This window comes from Sceloporus undulatus, chromosome 3 (genome assembly GCF_019175285.1).
Source record: "Sceloporus undulatus isolate JIND9_A2432 ecotype Alabama chromosome 3, SceUnd_v1.1, whole genome shotgun sequence".
In the NCBI taxonomy this organism is placed as follows: Eukaryota; Metazoa; Chordata; class Lepidosauria; order Squamata; family Phrynosomatidae; genus Sceloporus; species Sceloporus undulatus.
In genome coordinates this window covers 241,069,346-241,081,522 of record NC_056524.1, presented here as the reverse complement: position 1 = coordinate 241,081,522, position 12,177 = coordinate 241,069,346, and the positions used below count along the sequence as shown (strand labels likewise).

General features: G+C 43.8%; 1 protein-coding gene across 2 annotated transcripts in view; it reads right to left on the bottom strand.

Annotated features, from left to right (window-relative positions):
* TSC22D2 (TSC22 domain family member 2) overlaps positions 1 to 11,423 on the bottom strand; it is a 39,191-nt gene extending 27,768 nt beyond the window's left edge. The window contains exon 1 of one of the 2 annotated variants that reach the window (XM_042460098.1): positions 8,568 to 11,423. In XM_042460098.1, the coding sequence (XP_042316032.1) occupies positions 8,568 to 10,540 (1,973 nt within the window). In that variant the 5' untranslated portion in view covers positions 10,541 to 11,423. The remainder of the gene's footprint in view (positions 1 to 8,567) is intronic. The other variant, XM_042460099.1, reaches the window with a different exon arrangement.
* Positions 11,424 to 12,177: the final 754 nt, after the last annotated feature.

The following is a 12,177-nucleotide window of genomic DNA, read 5'->3' as shown; positions in this document are numbered from 1 at the left end:
TTATTATTATTATTATTATTATTATTATTATTATTATTATTATTATTATTATGTATACAGTGCTGTAGATTTGCACAGCGCTGTACATAAAACATTAGGTATATAAGAGAAAGAGAAAGTTAGAACTTGCATGGTGAAGGGTTCAAGATCCTGGACTTGATTTTTGAAACTCTAAGTAACTTGATAGCAGAATTTCCCAAAGGAACAAAAAAGAACCATAACCCCTTTCCCCCAGAAAATAAGAACCTAAATCAAAGACACACATCATTCTTGCTAGCTTCATCATTTAAAGAATTTTCTTTCCTGTAATATTTGGCTCTGATATCCCAAATTTGAGTTGATTTACTGTGGTGATTAACTATTATCTACACAGAGGAATGGCAGAGAATAAAATCTTCCATTGCTTTCCTGTAATCATTAAGTTGCCCAATATGGGCTCTAGGAGTTAATCAAGTAAAAACCATTAACCTACTACATTTTTGTTTCAATAACAATGCTTAACTTGGAAGATGTAAATGCCAACAGGATTGAAGCCCCCACAAAACTAAACAAAACCAAACCAGGAGGAGGAACCAGCACACTCAAAAGAACAGTGAGGTTTGCAGAATTTTTGAAAGCCCTAATCTCACCCCCCCCCGCCCCCAAGGTTTGCCAGGAACTGGATATACAGTGGACCCTCTCATGGGGGCTAGGGATGAAGGATGCCCGTGAATGTGGAAAAATGCACATAAAAAAACACTGTTCTTTTTACCTCAAAGAACACCTCTCTGGGAATCTCCAGGTCCTCCAGTGCAACTCTATTCTCAATATGTGCCAGAAGGTGGTAACAGAATCATGCTGGAGGGCCTAAAATGCCTAGAGAAGTATTTTCTTGAGGAATGGTCAACTCTATGGTGAACTTCTGACAGAGTTGCACTGGAGCACCTAGAGATTCCTAGAGAGAACATATTAATCAAAACTGCAAACAATCAAAGCTGCTAAAGTGGAGGGCCAACTGTACTCAGTAGCCACAGAAAGCTGAAAACCAGTTGGTTAAGAAAAAACAAAGCAAAGGGAGATGGGGAGAAGATCCTACTTCAGACCATTCCAGCTTATATTGTTCTGTGGGACAGCAGGGCTGGCTGAAGCACTGACAAGAATGATGATACACTGCAATATTCTGTTCCATTTCCACGTGTTTGGATGACAGATCATGTCAAGTGTTCACACATGTATTTTAGAGTTTTCTCCTCAAACCTTTAAAAAAATTCCTTGGCCAACCTGAGGCCCCATACAGACTGGCCAAAATAAAGCTGCTTCAGGTCACTTTGGAAGTATGCTGTTTAAATTATGCATGTGTTCTAAGAGTCCAGAAGCCACACCAAAGCCACGAACCAATCCTAAGAACTGGAGTGCAACTTTGGCACAGATTCTGGACTCTTAGCATGTATGCATCATTTAAACAGCATACCTCCAAAGTGACCGGAAGCAGTTTTATTTTGGCCAGTCTGTATGGGGCCTGAGTTAAGATGTTTAAGTGCTCAACAACAGTATCCAGCATTTTAATTTACATACCTATCATACAAATTACATACTAGCCAAGCCACAGACTCAAAAACCCACACAAAGGACTCGTTCAACAAAATCCAAGCTTTAGGTTTCCCCTGCTAACCAATTACATAGAGGGTTTGAAAAAAACCAAACACAACTTTATGCTGCTGTTACTGTTTCATTTCCTCATTAGTTATCCATCTGGCTTCAGATTTTCTGCAAATGTTTTATTTGTATCCTACCACTCCTTCCACATAGCACATGGCTCTATCTTCCTCTGCCAGCCAACTATTTTTGCTCTGGAAGATACACAGAGTGACATACCTCATTCCCAATGAAGTACTGTACAGCAGACCTTAGTTACTGTATTAGAATTCTGGGAAGCCAGTATAAAGGCCAGTGCATCCCATCTTCAAAATTTCCTGATGCCAAGAACTGAAAGTCAGTCAGGAACAGGTAAACTAACAGATGAACAAATCATTTCTCTACTCTGTCCTACTACGTCTATGGTGCAGGTTCCTTCCAGAGAAGTTCTTGTTCTGCTCTTCTGAGCCTGAACTCCAATGATCTCCATTCAACCTCAAAAATCCATTCTACAAAATCCATCATGTATAGGCAAAACCTACTAAAAGAAATAAATAACTCTGTATTTAGCTACTGGTAGTTGCCATCAGAGATGTAAAACTTCAGAAAATTTTGAAACCATTAAAAAACCCACCATTTTCTTGTTTTTCCTCAGAAACATTTTGGGGAACCCTGTGGCGACTGTAGAAGGGCTGTTTGCTTACTAGGTTGCACACAGTTCAAGTGGGGCAACTCCAAAGCTTGATTCCTGCCTCATACAAGCCCATCATGTGGAGCAAGCACACCCTGAATCTTTTACAATATAGTGGCAGAGAGGCACACGTTGCTTTATTTAAAATTTGCACATCGGCTACCTGGATCCATTTTTAAATGAAAACTTGTTAGAAAAAAAAGGTTATCAAGCCAAGCAGAATAGTTATACTCAAAATAATTGTGATATTTAGTACTACTTCTTTTTCAAATGAATTCTGGAAAGTCTTGTTATTGTTGTTGTTGGCCTTCAGGTTGTATTCGACTTGACCCTATTACAGGGTTGTCTTTGCCTTCCTCTAAGGGTTTCTTGCTCAAGGTCACCCAGCAGGTTTCCATGGCCAGCCAAAATCTGAACCCTGCTCTCCAAAGCTCAAACCACTACAGCAGGGGTAGACAACCCTTTTGAGCCGGGGGCCGGGTTGCTGTCCCTCAGACAACTGGGGGGCCGAAGCCAAAAAAATAAATAATTAAATAATTTTAAATGAATAAACAAACAAACAAACAAACAAACAGGGACAAATGTAGGACAAAATTTTCAAATGGAGGACACTTTTAATTAAAAATGGAGGACATGTGAAAAAAATGGCTGATTTTTTAAAAAATGTTAAGATAAATGCATTTTCTGAGGCTTCTATAGACAATTGCCCCACCATGCCCCTCGTGCGAGACGCCAAAGGCCTCGGCGGCAGGACAGGGCTGGGGCCGGTCCCAAGGCCTCGCCGGGCCGCATCCGGCCCACGGGCCGCAGATTCCCTACCCCCTGCACTACAGCATACTGGCTCTTCTGGAAGGTCTTAGCTGCTGCCTAATAACCATATTAGCATTGAGGGCTGAAAAACAATAGCTACTACATACACGTGGCACTGGTACTAAATTGTATTAAATATCCTACATATGGATCTAACTTGCTCCACAGCATGTTACTCCAATAACCTGAAGATAACACTTCTCTCCCCACCAAAAAGAAATCTGACACAACTTTAGCAAAAGAAGCATAATATTAGAATATTCTTCTGTTACTTCCTATCCATTTTATTCCAGTGCAAAACTATCAAAGTAAAAACTCAGAAAGATGCTTCTAGAAAAGTATTCCTACAAAACTGATACAGTGGTACCCCGGGATACGAATGCGCCGCCTTACGAAATTTCCGGGTTACGAAAAAAATCAATAGGAAAAAACTGTTCCGGGTTACGAAGGTTTTTTTGGGTTACGAAAAATTTTTTGGTGCTTTCGGCGCTATTTCGCACGAAATCGCGGCTTTTCCCCATTAGCGCCTATGGCTTTTTCGGCTTACGAAGCATTTCGGGTTACGAACGCGGCGGCGGAACGAATTATTTTCGTAACCCGGGGTACCACTGTATATTAAGAACTTGTATTTTTACATCACCTTATTTTCACTATACCTTGAAAACAATATACACATCTGTGCCCTTGAATATCCACAGAGAGATGTCCTCTGCTATTTCCAATAGCACACACGCCAGGCACACGCACCCAGGTCACGTACACATGTGTGTGTGTGCCCTATTCAAGTCTATGAGGCTTGAATATGCACGAGCCTGTTTTCGTGGGCGGGTCCGGAACAGATCCCCTGTGAAAATGGAGGGCCAACTGTATACCTAATTGAGCAAATGTATCTCAAATTCTAATCCAAGAATATCCCCTTTAATATTGAAAATCTTTAAGACTGCAGTGGTCATATGGTTTTCATAGAGATTTTGTTGTCCAATATAAACTTCACTTCACCAGTAGACTTCAACATTTGTTGTCCAATATAAACTTCACTCATTTTGTTTCAAGTCTACTCATTTAGCTAGGGGAAATGAGACTGAAACACTTTTGAAACTCACAGGGACACCTTCAGCCAGACAAGGTTCCTGCTTGCATTTTTTCTGAACTGCATCTATAAGTCACCTTGTTTTAGATGCTGAAAGCATTATGCTGTTTTTCAGCCTGATCAAGAGCACAACTTGAAAAGAGTATAAAATTCAACAGCAGCAGGGCCTGTGCATTGCTTACTAGTCTCAATTTGCATATTATTTTTATCCTTCAAACAGAGAATATAGCACCTAGTTTGATCAATGCTTTGACCCTTATCAATGTTAATGTCAAAGCAGGGCTTTTTGTTCCATTATGAAACAGGCTTCAAAAGTTCAGTTTTACCATTTATAATACTTTATCAGCAACCATTAGGACACTATATAAATAAGCTTTTTAACTGAACAGAGATATTCTATGAAGAAATCCTTACAATCAGGTTTTCAGCAATCTAGCGGCTGCTGCTTAGAGTTCACAATTGCAGCTATTCATTGAAGTTCTGGACTATAGCTGGCACAGTTCATGGTCAGCTATCTATGCCTTTCTAACCAGTCTGGTAATATTTGCAGCGAGTATCTGCCAAACATGTAGGAGGTTTAAACAAGCTTTCCCAGTGATGTATTCTTTCAAAAGTGGCAACATATTTTTCAAGAGCCAAGAGCATATTAATCAGCTGGTTATGTTTTTAGAGGCCTAGCGGATGTTTCAATTTAACAGGATTAAAAGATGTGGGATTTCATTATTAGCATTAATTTTATGCCAATTTTAAACTGTGAAAAATAGATCTAAACATATTGTCATTTGAAACTGGTTTATTAAAAAAGATACATCTTAACTGTATCACAAACTATATATATTTTACATTATTATGATACCATCCAGTAGATTATACTTGCTGCGTAGCATTGTGTTTTCAAAACTACTGTGGATAACTGGTTCTAAATTCTACAGCTTCATACATGAACCAGAATGCACTTAAGAAACAGTCACACAAAATTTAGAAGACTAAGCAGTCCATCTGTACCAATGTAGCATTTAAAATCCTGATAGATGATTGGCTACAAAGAAATATTGCAGAGAACAATAATGTTTGCCAAGTCACAAGAGATATGATCTCAGCTAGGCTAGAGCCTTGGACTGCTTCATATCAACCTTAAAGCAAAAATTATACTTTTATTTTAAATTTTCCAGATGATCTATATCAAACTTGTCTCAATTTCCTCCTTTGTTCTGTTGCTGGACCAAGGAGACAACCTGTTCTAATATAACATTTTAGAACAGGAGTGTTTGTGTGTGTGTAAAAGAAACATTTCCACCAATATAACTTTCTGTACCACTGACATTTTTTTTTTTTTGGTATTTGATGTGGGCACAATTGTGACTCCCCAGTACTCTTAGAATACATATTCCATCATTGTTTGCTTCTAGCTATATGGGCTTGAGCCATATCTAGCAGGCTACAAGTTGCTTACCCATGATGTATACTACTGTACATATAAGAAAAATGAAATTACAGTTAAATCATTTAATGGGAATATGATTGGTAAGGGTGGCCTAACAACAACAACAACAACAAAATAATAATAATAATAATAATAATAATAATAATAATAATAATAATAAAATGTATTTATACCCCACGTCTCTGTGCAACACAACCGGGGTGGCTTACACATTAAAACAATACAGACTCCCCCCATGCTGACAGAATCCCTCAGAAGTGTTTTACTTCAGATGCAGTTATACTTTGCTTATCATACAAGCAGTAATTCGAAATCCAAGCATGGCCCATCCCATGATTTGTCATTACAGTCTTCTTAACATTTTTCCTCTGTATTTTATCTCATTTTTCAGTACACTGGGAATTAGCCAAAGAGGCTAAACAAACCCCTCTTCTGTTGCTATGGAAGATCGCTCCAAGATAGGAAGGGAGAGGGAGGGTGGAAAAAGGCAGAAAGAGAAGGCAATGTTCATATGGGACATACATGGGAAGACACTCCTAGCATACTGTCAGTTATGAAAGTTAATCCACATACAGTGATTTCTGAAGTGCTGCACACACATCACCCACGCATACAACAATACACAGACTAGAGCTATTGCTGTTTAAAAACAACAACACTTTTTACAAACCAAGGAATTGACATTTACTAAATTTATTTATCTATGGTATTTATAAATAAACCAAATGGGAGGAGGAATCAACTCAGAAAAGTGAGTTCTGCCTCATATAGTACTTACACACATTTTTCGAGGACAACATAATGAACATGTTTTGCACACAGCTCCTTAACAAGCACCACCAACTGAAGAATGAAGGCTGCAATGTTAAGCATGCCTACTACAATATATAAACTCAGTGGGATTTTGTTTTTGAGTAAATATGCTCAATACTGTGCTGTATACATATTAAAATACCTCATATTGATATATCAGATCCATTAACATTTAGCACTTCTACTTAAGAACACCTCCCTGTCAATATTAATTTGGTGTCTGCTATTACTCTCTATCATCCTCTCTCTCTATGCTTTTTCTACATCTTGACTAATTTCTATGTGTATAAGTTGGAACAAGGATGCAAAACAAATAAGACAAAATATAATGTATGGTACTACTGGTAGTTTTATCTTCACTGTACCATAGCAACAATGAGTTAAATGCAATACTCTATTGTTACAGTATTCATTTATGTAAAGCCACAAAGCCTGTTCTGTTGTGTATTTAATTATAAGTAGATCTGCTGACAATTAAGAGGCTGTATTTATACAGTACTAGGTTCCTATTTCTGCAAATGGACGATTTTTATTCGATTCTTAGAACTCAACATGTAACACTGTCATGCAAATTACAATTTCAAACCACATTTCAAAGTTGGTTTTAAGGAAATAAGTACATTTTAGGGGAAGTTACTCCAAAATTTTAAGTATTCTTGATTTACTGGGTCCTACTCCCAGGGTGAGTATAGGACTGGCATCTCTGATGACAAACTATTTCCATTTCTATGCATCTAAGTTTACCAAGAGCTTAGAAATGGGCCCGAAGGACAGTCCTCTCACTCCAAAGAAGTTTTGTTTTTGCTGCTGCTGTTGTGTGCTTTCAGGTTGTTTCTGACTTATGGCCATCCTAAGGCAAACCTATCCTGGGGTTTTCTTGGCAAGATGTATTCAGGAGAGGTTTGTTATTGCCTTCCTCTGAGGCTGAGAGCATGGGACTTGCCCAAGGCCATCCAGTGGATTTCATAGTTGAGCTGGGAATTGAACCCTGTCTTCAGTGTAAGCAGTTCACTCAAACAACTGCACCATCTGGCTCTCCTCCAAAAAGTTTAGAAGTAGGATAAATCTCAGCCTTTTTTTTTAATACACAGTACATTGAAGTACAGGTTTCTTAGAGAATTTTGTTTTTGTAAATGCTTTCCAAGATATAGATAATATGAAAGCATTTCATGTCCAAATTTGGTACTTTCTCCAAAGAAGAAATTTAAAGGCTGCTTAAAGATTTTTCAGCCACAAACTCTTCCCTTAAAGACATGAAGACACCTATATAGCTTATTTTAAACCATGACAGGCTGTCTTTATAGTATGTATTTTTAACACTAAGCATGCTAGGACTCAATCCTAAGCACTTCTTCACCAGGAAACAAGCCCCACTGAACTCAACTGAAACACTCTCTGAACATACCAATCTAAAAACTTCATTATTTATTGCTGGACTCAAGATTTTATTTTAATGTAGTAACCAAATAACAGTTATAAAGCAACCGATCTGTTTCAAAACAAATCAGTGAAATACCTTTATAAGAGGCACCTTTAATTTCAAGTTTTTGAAATCTTTACAACCTGAAGTGCCATAGGAAACAAGTTATGGGTCTTCTTTAAATCACATATATTTCCTCAACATCACCTCACTTTTAATTAATAACTACATTTCTGTTGCTGTTGTTTGTATGTTTACATACACAAATTAGCATTAAAGAATAAGCCTGGCACTATCCAGTTCAGCAGGTTAAATTTCAGTATTTTGGACTAACTATACACTTTATGCTTTATATAATGGGAAACAGTAAGCTTACTTAGCTTTGACTTACCAAGTGTATTTGCCAATACTCTAGAATTATTTTGTCATTCACTAATACAGATATAGTGATTTCTTTTTTAATATCCAGTTTAATATTCACAGATTAATTGCCTAATGTTCTCTTCATTTTGAAGTTATACACATATTGTTGCTGTACAGTTTAGCACCTCATTCAGGTGTTCTCTTTGTCACCTATTATGAACAAGAACCTCTAGAGGAGAATTAAGATATTTCAAACTTGTTAGGTCTGGCAAAATGTATCTGCAACCAAGCACCTGCATAAAAAAACATAAAAGATAAATACCTGTCTTCATCACCATCAACAGGGATAGATATGCCAAAGACAGAGCTGGCAAGACTGTTCATAGGAGTAGTTGCTGGTAAATTAAGAGGGTTTGTTAAAGCGTCCGGAATAGGTGGCTTCACAAGTTTATTTTCAGTAACGAGAGAAAGTGGTGGTTGAGGTAGGGGTTCAGATTTTCTTCTAGAATCATCAATCTGGCCTAAAGGTTGAGTCTGAAATTGTCCAATGTTAGATTGTGGCAGGTTTGTAGGTACATTAGTTGCGCCTTGCATTAGCGGAAGGCCAATGTGCTGCTGAACAACACTGGAGCTCCTACTGACAGATGTATGGCTGGTCAGCTGGGACTGGACTAAAGTAACAGGGGCATTTGGCATAGTAACAGAAGTCGTAGACACACTAGGCACACTAGTACCAGGCACAGCTGCAGGCACATTCTGAACTCCAGAGACTACAGTGTGAGGTGCACCAGCCACTTGACTGCTTCCACCCATTTGCTGCTGAGTCATGGATTTCTGTTGCACAATCCCTGCGTGTCCCATGCCTTGCTGCACCACACCTCCTGGCTGAGCAATGACAGTCTGAATTGGAGTTGTCAAGCCACTCTGCATTAGCCCAGATCCCTGCCCTACTGTTTCACCTGCCTGTGAAGCAGCTCCCATCACCGGTGCTATGGTTGGAGGATTCTGACCAGCTACTTGTGTCGCTGGAAGACTGGAAGAAGCTCCCGTGCTGGTGACAGTGCCTGGAATGGCCTGCTGAGTGGCTCCTTGAGAGGGCATTACTGCCATATGTTGCATGTATTCCGGCTGGCCAGGAGTCTGTGCCGCTGGTACCAGATGCACCGGCGGGATCTGCGGCTGGGGATAAGCAAACTGCTGAGTCTGAGCCATTGGTACATTAGCTTGCTGTACCTGCTGCATGGGCAAACTACCCTGGGCAATTGCTACATTCGAAGGCGGCATGCCCTTCCCATTGGGCCCAGCCTGCCCCTGTGTATTTACCTGCGGCTGTGCCTGCAGCAGAGAAGGCCCCATTATGGGCTGAACCCCTGAGTAGGCCACAGGCTGAGCACTACTACTACTACTATGAGGAGGCACAGCCCCACCTATGGGCTGCTGCTGCTGCTGCCCAATCACAAAAGCAGTGGCTGGCTGTGCTGCCGCTGGGGGCTGCTGGCTCATTTTCTCAGGCTGGAGGAGTGGTGACACAGCAGCCAGGGAGCTGTCAGAGGCCAGGGAGTCCTGGCCTGAGGCCATCAAGGAGCCTCCGCCGCCAGTCGCACCGAGGCCGCTGTCCCGGTCTTGGACGGCCTGCTCAAAAGTATTGTTGTTGTGCCTAATGCAATCCCCAGTCCGGGCCAAAACGGCCCCACTGTCTGAGTCCCGGTCGTAGTACTCCATACACGTCCATCGGCCCCTTCTGTAGGGCTCGCCAGAACCGTGGTCCAACTTGATCACCCGGAAGCGGGAACTGCAGGCGGCAGAGGTGGCAGCAGAAGACGCTGTGGGAGGCACTGCCCCGGGACCGCTACTACCACTGCTACTACCACCAGGAGCTGGGGCCACCATGCTGCTCCTGGGCACAGCTCCTCCGTTGGTGGCTGGGGAAAACACCACTGGTGGCGGTGGTTGTTGTATCCCTCCGGCAGCTGTGGCAGCGGCCACTTGCCCGTCGAGCACCAAGTTGGGCGAGACGGTCCCCGGCGTCTCCACGGCGTCCCCCCCGGCGGCGGCAACGTTGTTGAGGGTCTCCTCAGAGGAGCTGCGCTCGCAGGAGGGGTCCTCCTCGTGGCCGCCGTAGTCAGTGGCGCGGGAGACGTCAAAGATCTCGGAGGAGACGTCCTCGGTGCGGGACTCGTCCGGGTCGTCGAGGCTCTCCGTGTCCTCCGTGATGCTGCTGCTGCTGGCCACCTGGGCCGTCGTTACGCTGGTGATCTGGAAGCAGCTCTTCTTCTTGGCCGGCATCTTGGACATCTTGGCGGGGAAGGAAGACACACACAAAAAGGAGGAGGAGGAGGAGGAGGAGGGTGAGGAGGAAGGGGTTCCGCCCACCAGCCCCTGCCCCTGGGCCCCCGAGGGTCGGAGGGGAGACCAGGCGAGTCAGAGGAAAAAACAGAGAGGGAAAAGTCCAGCCACGCCAGCGATGGAAGGAAATGGAGGCTCACTGTCTCTCTATGGCGGCTTTGCGCATTCCTCCGTCCTCAACGACGCTCACTCCGAGGGAAAACAGAGAGAGGGAGAACGAAGGAAGGAAGGAAGGAAGGAAGGAAGGGGGCGGCGGCCGGGCTCCTCCTCCTCCCCTGGAATAAGGGCCTCTTGGCGGCGGCAGAGGCAGCGCCACCTCCTCCTCCTTCTCTCTTCTTTTCCCCCTTCTTCCACGTTCTGAGTCAGCGAGGCCCGGATGGCGCTGCTTCCGGCGGGACCCCTTGGTCCCTGAGGGGGCTGCTGGGCCCACAAGGCCTCCGTAGAGTCCCGCTGAGGCGGAGGCCGCCCTGCCCAGGGCTCCCCTCCTCTACCTGGAGATCAGCACCAGGCGCATCTTCTCAGCAGCAGGGAAGCGGCGGCGGCGGCGGGGGGCGCGGAGGGAGGGAAAGCGAGAGAGAGAGAGAGAGAGAGGGGCCTCCCAGGCTGGCTCTTTCTCCTCCGCTCCCTTCCTTCCCTTTCGCGCTCCGCTCTGAGGCGTCGACGCCGAAGGAGCTCAAATTCAAACTGCTCACTCCCCTCACTCAAGATGGGGGCTCAAATGAGGCCGCGGGGCAGCCTGGGAAGCGGAGCTAAGTCGCCATCGCCGACACTGAGACTGAAGCTGCTGCTGCTGCTGCTACTGCGGCAGGCAACGCAAGCTCCGCCCCCGGCGTAAAAGCGCGTTGACATCATCGCCGCCGCCTCGCAGCCCCGCCTCCCCTTCTCCCTCTTTCTAATTCACAGAATGAGAGGGTTAGAGGGAGGGGGCGGGGTTTATCCGAGGGCAAGCTCCTCCCCCGCGCTGACGTCATTTTGACCGTTTGGAATGTTCCACTCGCGTCGCTCCGTGGCACCGCCCCTCCCCCCCGCTCTGCTTTCTTTAGTCTCTTCCGTCGTTGAGGGGAGAGCGGTTGAGGCGCCCTCGCGCTCACAGTCTGAGGGGGGCCTTTGTGCTTCCTTCTCCCTCAGTAGTTGAGGGAAACTACAAACCCCTCATGTAGTAGCTGTACGTTACTAGAGAGCCCTATGTGCCCCTCTTGGGGTGGGCTTTTAATGTTTGAGAAGCAAGAAGGACACATCCTGTTTTTGTCCAGTTTTAATTCCCCTCATTTTTTCACACAGTAAAAGCATTACCTCAACGCCCCACACCAAGGCTACACATATCCATTGTCTTGGGTGGTCGCTAATCCGGATTAACGACCACAAGCCTGCATCCACACTGGAGAAATAACCCGGTTTGGCCCCGCTTTAACTTTTCTGGCTCAAGGCTATGAAATTCTATGGAATTCTTAGTTTGTTGTTTGCCCCACAACAAACTCCAACTCCCAGAATTCCATAGCCTTGAGCCAGGGCAGTTAAAGCAGTGCCATACCGGGTTATTTCTCCAGTATGGATGCAGCCTTGGTCATTAATCTGGATTAGCGACC